This window comes from Otolemur garnettii, unplaced genomic scaffold (genome assembly GCF_000181295.1).
Source record: "Otolemur garnettii isolate 467f Iridium unplaced genomic scaffold, OtoGar3 scaffold00252, whole genome shotgun sequence".
Classification (NCBI taxonomy): domain Eukaryota; kingdom Metazoa; phylum Chordata; class Mammalia; order Primates; family Galagidae; genus Otolemur; species Otolemur garnettii.
Genome location: NW_003852647.1, coordinates 1,271,669 through 1,282,450, shown reverse-complemented (window position 1 = coordinate 1,282,450; position 10,782 = coordinate 1,271,669). Strand labels below are relative to the sequence as shown.

Here is a 10,782-nt window from a genome sequence, read left to right as displayed (position 1 = left end):
CTTTATAGAGATCTTTCACATCCTTTGTTAGGTAGACTCCTAAATATTTCATCTTCTTTGGCACTACTGTGAATGGGATAGAGTCCTTGACTGCTTTTTCAGCTTGGCTGCTGTTGAGTCTTTATTTTTCTGTTTGCTTTTTGTCCTTAACAGTTTCTGTTGACATGTCCTTAAGTTCAGAGATTCTTTCCTCAGCCATATTCAGTCTCCTATTGAGCCCATCCTAGGCATTCTTCATTTCTGTCACTGGGTTTTTGATCTCTAGCATTTCTTTTTGGCTCTTCCTTAGAATTTCTGTCTCTCTGCTTACAATTGATCTGTTTGTGTATATAGCCTACTTTTTCTGTTAGAGTGGCATATTAATCACAGTTATTTTAAAATCTTGGTCTTATAATTTCAACATTTCTGTGATGTCTGACTTTAGTTCTGATGCTTATCCTGTCTCTTCAAACTGTGTTTTTTGCCTTTTAATATGCCATGTAATTTTTTTTTTGGAAGTCTGACATGATAGATGAACTGGATAAAAGGAACTGTGTTAAACAGGCCTTTAGTAATGTGGTGGTAAGGTGAGGAGGAAGAGGAAGCAGTCTATATTTCCTTGAATAGGTCTCAGTTTTTTAATGATTGTGGGCCCTTGGACTGTGAACTTCACTAGTGCTTTTCAGTCCTTCTTAGGTGGGACAGGATGGCTAGAGAAGGCTGGAGTTGGATATCTTCCTCCCCACACACTAAGGCTAGAGCTGGCTGGAGGCAGGCATTTCCCTTACCCCATGTTAGTTAGGCTCTGATAAAACTCCAATAGGGCATGCTCTGGTAAAATAGTTTCTCCTGAAGGCAGACTTTATTAAGAACAGAATGCTCTGGAGTATTTCAGAATAGTTACTTCCCCCTCTCCATGCCTGGAGCATGAGAGGATATTTTCCTCTAACCTTCACTGCTTGAACCTGGTAGAACTCCTGGAGGTAGAACTCAAAACAGTGTGGGTGTGCTTTCCTAATATTGGACACCCTGGAGCTCCCAACTCTCAGACTTGTTCACACTGAGATCTCAACAGTTTTTCAGTTGCAGTGTAAGTTTTTTTTACCCTGCTACTAGTTCCTCTCGAGCAGTGGTTCTCAATCTTCCTAATGCTCTCACCCTTTAATACCGTTCCTCATGTACGAAACTAATTTTATGGTTGGGGGTCACCATAACATGAGGAACGGTATTAAAGGGTCGCGGCATTAGGAAGGTTGAGAACCACTGCTCTGGAGGCTTTTGCTTGCGGGTCTCTGTTCTAGTTAAGTTGTGATTCTCTGTACCTGCGTGTCTGTCTTGCCAGTTTTTGGAGTAGCAGTTTTTCCCATTGACCTCAGTTCTCTGGTGGATCTAAGAAAAAGTATCTGTTTATTCCATTTTGCTTAACTGCTTACTTCTTGTTAGGATTGAGTAGAAACTTTTACAATCTTTACATGTGACACTGGAAACTGGGAGTCCTCTTTCTTCTTTTTTAATATAGGCATCGTAATTATATATTTTTCTCTAAGTTCTGTTTAACTGCACCCCGTGAGTTTTGATAATGTGTCTTCATTTTCATTCATCTCAAAGTAGTGTCTAATTTCCTTTGTTGTGCTTTGGACTTTCTATGGGGGGGTAACATTTTGATTCCATCACTAGATTAATTTCAGAGAACGTAAGTACCTCCAGAGCCCTGCATTTACACTTTTACAGGGTAGTTTCTGAGGACTGGAGGAACTGAAAGTAGACATGCTTTCAGGGTGCTACAACTCAACCCTAAGCTTTTGAAGCCACCTTGTGGCCTGTGGCCTTCTATGCTCATGATTCTCAACTGGGGATAACATTGCCCTTCAGGTCACATTTGGCAACATTTGGACATGTATTTGGTGGTTATAACTGGGGTGGAAGTGAGATGTAACTGGCACCTAGTGGGTAGAGGTCAGAAATGCTGGTAAATATACTACAATGCTCAGGGTATCCCATTACAATGAGTAATTGGTTTGAAATGTCTATATTGCTGCCATTGAGAATCCTTTTTAAACCTGTTGAAATAGTGGGACTGTTTCCCCCTTGCCTAGCACTTGTCTGTATCCTGTCTCACCACGTCCTCACAATGGTCCGTGAGGTAGGTGAGATGTCACAATATGAGATGAGGTCAGTGAAGCCTTTAAAGTGAAGCGACCTGCCATTCAGTGGCAGAGTCAGGACCATCTCTCTCCAGCCCAGTTGTTTCCCAGAAAAGCCACAGACACCTGGGTCTCCACTGCTTTGAATATTCAACCTTTCAAAAGCAGATCACGATGCATTGCCTTGTGAGTATGTCTGGTATATTGGTAGGTTAACACACTTCTTTTAGCTAAGGATATTTTACTCTGCCTTTTAATCCTCTGTTTAATGCTGTCCTCTGTGTCTAGAGTGGAAATTCCCTGTGGGCAATTGGGGCACAGAGTAGGCACTCAGGAAATTTTGTAGAATGAAATAGAAGATATGAAACAAAGAGCTTGAAATGAAGGTTATACCTGCCCCCAGAAGAGGCTGGGAAATGGGGTATGACCCTGGGACTGGCATGGGGAGAGAAATTATGGACCTGTAAAGTGGTTGTTTTGCCTATAAGATTTGGTTATTTATAATAATCATCAGTGTTATTTCTCTTGCTAAATTCCTCACATTTTGGCCTCCTTTTCTCTTTGAATTGTTCACAGTAGCACCTTTTGCCTTTTTTAAAAGACCGGTTTTATCTCTGCTTAAAAATTCACTGTGTCCTCAGATTGTGTTCCCTAAAGGTCTTATCAGAAACATAAGAAACTTTTATGATATTTGATATTACAGTTATCCTTAAATCAGCCTGACGTGGAATCTCTGTCTTAAGACAACAATTTTCTCACACATAAAATGGAAATAATGATCCTTTGTTAACTCACTGAGGCCTTTTCTGAGGATAAAATGATTAAAAACACATGGGAGCATTTTAAACAGTAGTATGCAATATCAAGACCCCTCCAGTTCTGGGTAACTCTGAAAAATTGTGATGGTAGGAGTTAAACAGTAGAACTAGTTGTCATGCAATTATTATAGTAGTTTGCTAAATTGAAACACAGTTCATTCAGATTTTGTGTTCTTTCCTTACAGTGCTAGTCTGAGTAAATAGGATGCCCCCCGCCTCGGTAATTTGGTAAAAGATCTAAAGCTGCGTATTACGTTGGACTGTCTAGGCATTTACAGTATGTTGACCTTTGTTTCTTCATAGGTCTTACAGAACATCTTGGATACCGAAAAAGAATACGCTAAAGAACTTCACTCTCTTCTTGTTACCTACTTGAGACCCTTGCAATCCAATAACAAGTAAGATTTTTACTTTAAATCCCTTGCTAAATAAAGCCAGATAATGTCAGCATATGCAGTTATTTCTCTTATGTCACTGAATAATTGATTTTGCCCTTTAGAAGAATTTCCACAGATCACAGGTTGCCAAGAACATGGTCAGGACAACAGAAATTATGAAACATGTTGCTTTTGGAGAGTTTGGCTTTTTTTTTTTCCTCTTTCTGGCTGTAAAAGGAATGAGCAGACCTCATTCCTATTATAATTTTTATTTTGTACTTTTTAAAAGTGACGTATCCAGTTTTGCCTTACCAGAAAAGGGCTCATGGTGCTTTTGTTTTGAAAGCACATAGATTAGAAATTCTCCTGCTCATCCTAACCTTTGCTTACCAGGGCAGAGCCTCTTTCCCATGTTCTGAGAGTGCAAAAAGCCTGGCATTTTGTGAGTGTTCATAAGAGCAATTCAAGCCAGTATTTCTCCCAGGCAAATATGAATGATAAAGAGATGTTCAAACGTTTTTTAAAACAAAATGTTCAAACCCTATTCTGGTCTTGGAAATCTGAAAAGATTATCTAAGGCCTGAATTGGAAACATTCGTTTTCATGAAAGAAAAATATTGACCATTCATTTTTTTAATGCTTATAGGCATAGCATATTTAACAAATAGTGGCTAACTGCACTCATCGTTTTTAAGTGATTAAATTTTAGAGATCATGGTCTCTAAGTCCTAGGGAAAACTTAGCAGTCAGCCCATATTTGTTTAGTGCTGTAAGGGTTACTTTTGCTGGACAGTTGCCTAAACCATGAACTTCAGGCTTAAATAAGTTTAATGTATTTCACTATTTTTTCTCTTTTTCCAAATTATGCTTATTTAGACATAATGTCGTCCTAAATTTCCCACTTGGTTATTCTCCTGGCACTGTGCGAATCTTACTTCAGTATGAAAGGATTTTGTATTCCTGTGTTGTAGGAATTTAAACATGATCACCAACAAAGTGTTTTTTGTCATTCTTATGTGAAATATGAAGTGTTCTATGAATCATAGTTCTTAGAGCTGAATGGAACCTCAGTGAAGCAGTAAGTCTAGTGCCCTGGGAAAAATGACCATCTTGAATGAATAGAGAAGAAACTGAAATCCCGAGAGGTTCACTGTCTTGCCCATTACACGGCCAGGAAGTGGCCAGACTGGATCCACTGTATCTCTTGCCACCAAGTGAAATGTACCTTCTGTTTTCTTGTGGTGACAGACAGGGGAGGAAAGGGAAACTAAAGTGGTAATCCAGGGAAGGGAGATGGTAAAATTTCAAATGACAGTGGAACAGATCACCAATCAAGAAATAGTAAATGGGGCTGGGTGCTGTGGATCATTCTTGTAATGCCAGCAAATTTTGGGAGGCTGAGGCAGGAGGATTGCTTCAGGCCAGGAGTTTAAGACTAGCCTGGGCAACATCGCAAGCCTTCACATTGACCAAAAAAAGTAGGTAAATTAGCTGGGTGTGGTGGCAGGCGCCTGTAGTCCTAACCATTCAGAAGATTGAGGCAGGAGGATCATTCAAGTCTAGGAGTTGGGGGCTGCACTTAGCTATGATCATGCCATTGCACTCCAGCCTGGGGGCAGAGTGAGACTCTGTGTCCAAAAAAAAAAAAGAAAGAAAGGAAAGAAAAGAGAAGAAATAGTAAAAGGAAAGGAAAAGAGCCAGGGTGGAGGAGGTGAGAGACCTGAGTCAGACCTGCACTGTTCCTAAATAAGTTGAGAACGCTATTATAGTAAGTTTCCATTAGTTGTGTCTTTTTGGCCTCAAAGTGATTTGCACAAACCAGACTGATTATTTTTTGATCCTGAAGGGGCCAAGTAAACCCCAACTTGGGTTCTTGCTGCTCTGAGAGCAGCAGGCAGGGAAGCTGGCTGGCTAAAGGTTTCATTTTTGACATCCAGAACAGGGGTTTTCCAGCTTGTGGTTTGGGAGGGCATTACAGCAGAGGAACTGGGAGCTTTTTATTCTCTATGGGTTACTGGTAATGTTTGTTTAGGTCTTCCCTTTATTAGTCAGCAAAAATCATTCCGTTGGGAATACTCTGCTGGTACTATTATATTCTTAAGGAGAAAGGACACATGGCAAACACTGGCCTTTTAAGCAAATCTTCAGAAAACTTTTTTCCCAGGCCTGCCCGGTGGCTCACACCTGTAATCCCAGCACTTTGGGAGGCTGAAGCAGGATTGCTTGAGCTCAAGAGTTTGAGACCAACCTGAGCAAGAGCAAGACCCTGTCTTCACTAAACATAAAAAAAAAAAAAAAAAAAAAAAAACTAGCCGGGCATTGTGGAGGGTGCCTGTAGTCCCAGCTACTCAGGAGGCTGAGGCAAGAGGATCACTTGAACCCAGGAGTGTGAGTTTGCTGTGAGCCATAATGCCACGGCATTCTACTCAGGGTGACAGACTGAGACTCTGTCTCAAGAAAAAAAAAAAAGAAAACTTTACTTCCCCAGACTGATTAAGAACATGGACTCTGGAGCTAGACTGTTTTGGTTCAATTTTTGTCTTTGCCATTTCCAGGCTTTGTGGCTTAGGGTGATTGTTTAACCTCTCTGAGCCTGGGCTTCCTCCGTTGTGAAATGGAGCCAGCGATACTCCTCGTCTCCTAGACTTACTATATGGTGGAAATGCTTGCATACGTGTTCAGTGCTGCATGAGTGCCGGCTCTCGTTCTAACTTGCAGTCTGGTAGGAGGAAAATAGATGAAAACTTTCTTCACACAAGGGCCTGTATAAAGTTACTGAGTGTGTCTTTATTTGACACCACTCTGCTCTGAAAACAAACAAATAAACAAAATCAGTACTATTGTCTTCCCTCCTGCTCGCATAAATATTCCCTTAGTTGATGAATGAGCATTTAGTTTAGGAGAAAGTTGACTTTGCTGTTTTTTCTATGCATTTTGTGAGCGTGTATAATATCTTTCAATTCCTTTTCCAGTGCCTCTAGGATAGAGGAAGATGCTCTGAAGTGTTTACACTTATTCACAGTTATGACGTATTTTATCTTTTTAGATGCTTAGATATTAATCACTTGTCATTCATTTGCTCATTCCTTTATAAAATACCTAAATGTCCTTTATGGCACTCATTTTCTTTAGGCTCAGTATTCTTATTACATAAAAGGGAAATCAAGCAAGGAAGCTTAAGAAAAGAGGTTTGCCTAAGACCAGAGAGTTGGTGTAAATTAAAAAGCCAAAATTAAAATATAGGAATTTCTTCCATTATGTTTGCCATGTATTAGCAACTACCAGCTAATCTCTCTCTCTCTAGACCAGAGACAGATAGCTATCAACTGAACTGCAACACACTGTATTTTTATTTCAGCCTGAGTACTGTGGAATTTACATCTTTACTGGGAAACTTTGAGGAAATATGCACATTTCAACAGACACTTTGCCAAGCACTGGAAGAATGTTCAAAGTAAGTGTGGCATATTTCTGTTAGAATACTCAGCTTGGCTGTTCGTGTTTTCTTTTTCTTTTATTTGGTACTTTAGAACATTTAGAGTATTTGTACATCTGTTATGGCTTTGATACCTTGTCCTGGAACAAAATAGTGATGCAGAATCAATGCATTAGGGTGCTGATGTTCACGGTGTCAAACCACTCTTAGTGTTCTAACAAACGCTCTACCTAAGTAGGCAGAGGGGCAGGTGTCCTCAAACTACGGCTCGCGGGCCACATGCAGCCTGCCGAGGACATTTATCCGGCCTGCTGGGTGTTTTTGTTGCCACTGCCTGTCCTGCTTAGCAGCTGACTCATCCCGGGGCCCTCAATCCGGCCCTCCAACGGTCTGAGGGACAGTGAACTGGCCCCCTGTTTAAAAAGTTTGAGGACCCCTGGACTAGAGCTATGTTTGGTGGCTAGAGTTTAAAGCAGTGGTCAAGAACCTACATTTCAGGGATAAAATGGTCATAATAGTTTCTCTTTTAACTTTGGGAAAACTTTCAGAAGATTTTCATGCTGCCAGGTCTGATTGAATCATCTTCCTTTACCTCATGTTTCCTATTTTACATTCTGGGTTTCATCTGTTTTGTTTCCAGGTTTCCAGAAAACCAACACAAAGTAGGAGGTTGTCTACTGAGTCTCATGCCTCATTTTAAATCTATGTATCTGGCTTACTGTGCGAACCACCCTTCAGCTGTAAATGTGCTCACTCAACACAGGTAAATCATTAACATTTCTCCAACTAGGCTGTTTTGCAAGGAGACTCTTTCTTAGGACCACCTCATTTGGAAATCCAAAGTCTCCAGTTGAACTTTTGATTATCACTGTTTATGATTCCAGACATTGATTCATCGTTACATGGATTGATCATACATCAATCCAACAAATTATTGAGCACCTACTATGTACAAGGTCCCATACTGGCTGATGGGGATACAGTAGTGAATAAGGAGGAAAAGGTCCCCACTCCGTGGAGCTTAGAATCTTGGGGGAAATGCAGATATTCGATCAAACATTCTAAACATGTATTACAAAAGGGTAATTAAAAGGATGCTGTGAGAATTTGCGATGTGGTATCAACTAAGTGGGATGGGAGGAAAGGATCAGGGAAGGCTTTCTGGAAGCAAAATTCTGTTTAGATCTGATAGTTTAGGCTTCCCCTGACCTAACTAACACCACAATCAATTTTAAAACATTTTCATCACTCTGCAAACTCATGCCCATTAGCAATAACTCCCCTTTCCCTTCAACCCCACTACAATACCTTATGGCACTATGGGTTTGCTTATTCTGGACATTGCATTTAAGTGGAATCACACAACATACGTCCTTTTGGGTCTGGCCTCTTTCACTTAGCATAATTTTTCAAGGTTCAGTCACGTTGTAGCAGGTACCAGTACATCATTTTCTAAACTCTCAAGTAATATTCCATTGCTAGATACCTCGGATTGTTCTTCCAGTGACCAGCTGACAGATTGGGACTAGTACAGATCTTTGCATGGACATATGTTTTCATTTCACCTACGAGTAGAATTGCTGAATTATATGGTGACTCTATGTTTTATCATTAGAGGAACTGTCAGGCTGTTTTCCACTTTATTTTCCCACTAGCAGTCTATGAGGGTTCCATTTTTCCCACATCCTCACCAACATTTGTTTTTGTCAGACTTTTTGATTAGAGCCATATCAGTGGGTGTTAAGTGGTTTCTCATTGTGAAATTGATAAGCACTTTCTTCAGAAATAATGATGTTGGTCATCTTTTTACATACCTACTGGCGATTTGTATATCTTCATCAGGAGAAATAGCTATTCAGATCCTTCACCTGTTTTTAAATTGGGTTATTTGTATTTTATTGAGATATAATTTACATACCATAAAATTCACCACTTTAAAGTGTATAATTTAGTGTTTTTCAATATATTCACAAGATAGTGCAGCCATCACCACTGTATAGCCCCACAATGTTTCCATTACCTGCCCCCCCCACCCAAACTTATACCCAGAGCAGTCACTCCCCATTTCTCTGATGGCTAATCGTGCTGAGCATCTTTTCATCTTGTTTATGAGCTGTTTTAATATCTTCTTTGGAAATATGTCTATCAAATCCTTTGCCCATTTAAAAAATCAGGTTGTCTTTCTCATTGTCAAGTTGCAACAGTTCTTTATATATTCTGGACATTAGATTCTTATCAGGTATAAGCATACCTTGGAGATATTGTGGGCACAGTTCCAGACCACCATGATAAAGTGAATATTGCAATAAATTGAGTCACATGAACTTTTTTGTTCCCCTGTGCATAGAAAAGTTATGTTTTATAGACATACCCAGTAGAATAATAGACATTGGAGACTCCAAAAGGTAAGAAGGTGGGACAGGGGTTGAGAGATGAAAAATTACCTATTGTGTACAAGTTGTACTATTATAGTGCTGGACACACTAAAAGCTTAAGACTTTACCACGATACAATATATCCATGTAACGAAAACCAGACTTATACTCCCTACATCTATAAAAATAAAACAGAGCGAGAAAGGAAAAAGTTATGTTTACACTGTATTGTAGTCAATTAGTATGGAATAGCATTATGTCTAAAATAGCAATGTGGGTACCTCAATTTAAAAAACCTGATGGCTAAAAATTGCTGATGATCATCTGAGCCTTTGTTGAATCGTGATCTTTTTACCAGTAAAGGGTCTTGACTTCATGTTGATGCCTCTTGACTTATCAGTGTGATGGTCTCTGAAGGTTGGGGGTGTCTGTGATAATTTCTTTTTTTATTATAACAGCTCTTTGACATTTATTGGGAAGAAGTTTATAAAAATTTCTGAATTTCAGTGTTTTCTGAGCTTATTTTAAGGGCATATAACCAAGCATAACACGAAATCCTGAAACTTTTACATAATAAGGTGAACAATACTGGTTTGATAATATAGATACACAATATATGTGACCATACATAAATTTGGAGTATTTGATGTCACATAATTGTAATTTAAAACTGACACATGAATGAAAGTTTCCTCTAAAAATTGTGAGAATTAAAAAAGGTTTCTATTTATGTGAAGTTCAAGAACAGATCAATGTTTCTATAGGGATAAAAGGTGAAAAAAGTGGAAAAATAGTAATATATGGGAGAGGGGATGGTGAGGAGATAATTTCTTAAAACAGCAATGAAGTTTGCCACATTGATGGATTCTTTCTTTCATGACAGATTTCTCTGTAGCTTGCGATGCTATTTGGTAGGTAGAACTTCTTTCGAAATTGGACTCAATTCTTTCAACTCAATTTATGTAATATTCTATCTCAATCCTTCATTGTCATTTCAATAGTGTCCACGAACATCTCTACCAAGCGCAGATTCTATCTCAAGAAACCACTTTCCCTTCTCATCCATAAGGAGCAACTCTTCACCATTCACGTTTTATCAGTGAGACTGCAGCAGTTCCGTCCCATCTTCACTTGTTAACTCTCGTTCCCTTACTGTTGCTACCACATCTGCAGTTACTTTCTCCCCTGAAGTCTCGAACCCCTCAAGGTTATCCAGGAGGGCTGGAAATCAACTCCTTCCAAACTCCCGTTAATGTTGAAATCTTGACATCTTACCACAAATATTCTTTTTTTTTTTTTTTTTTTTTTTTTTTTTTTTTGAGACAGAGCCTCAAGCTGTGCCCCCGGGGGGAGAGCATGATGCCATGGCACTCTACCCAGGGGTATAGCTTGAGGCTCCGTCTCAAAAAAAAAAAAAAAAAAAAAATCTTTGCAAATATGTTCCGACATAATGATGATAAACAGACATATCTGATTTGCATCTCCTATGTCCACAAATATTTTTAATGGTTGAGAATAAAAATTAAATTGCTAAGCAACATTAGGTCTTTATGTCTTTTTGTAAACTTTACTTATTTATTTAAGATACAGGATCTCTGTCACTCAGGCTTGTTTGTGTACAGTGGTACAATCATAACTCACTGGAACCTCAAA

At 39.2% G+C, this 10,782-nt stretch overlaps 1 protein-coding gene across 4 annotated transcripts in view; it reads left to right on the top strand.

Moving 5' to 3' along the window:
• Positions 1–10,782, top strand: part of ARHGEF6 (Rac/Cdc42 guanine nucleotide exchange factor 6) — a 117,390-nt gene that overhangs the window by 71,185 nt on the left and 35,423 nt on the right. For all 4 annotated transcript variants that reach the window (XM_023508515.1, XM_003802657.3, XM_012813258.2 and 1 more), the window contains 3 exons: positions 3,245–3,339; positions 6,677–6,772; positions 7,395–7,517. In XM_023508515.1, the coding sequence (XP_023364283.1) occupies positions 3,245–3,339; positions 6,677–6,772; positions 7,395–7,517 (314 nt within the window). The remainder of the gene's footprint in view (positions 1–3,244; positions 3,340–6,676; positions 6,773–7,394; positions 7,518–10,782) is intronic.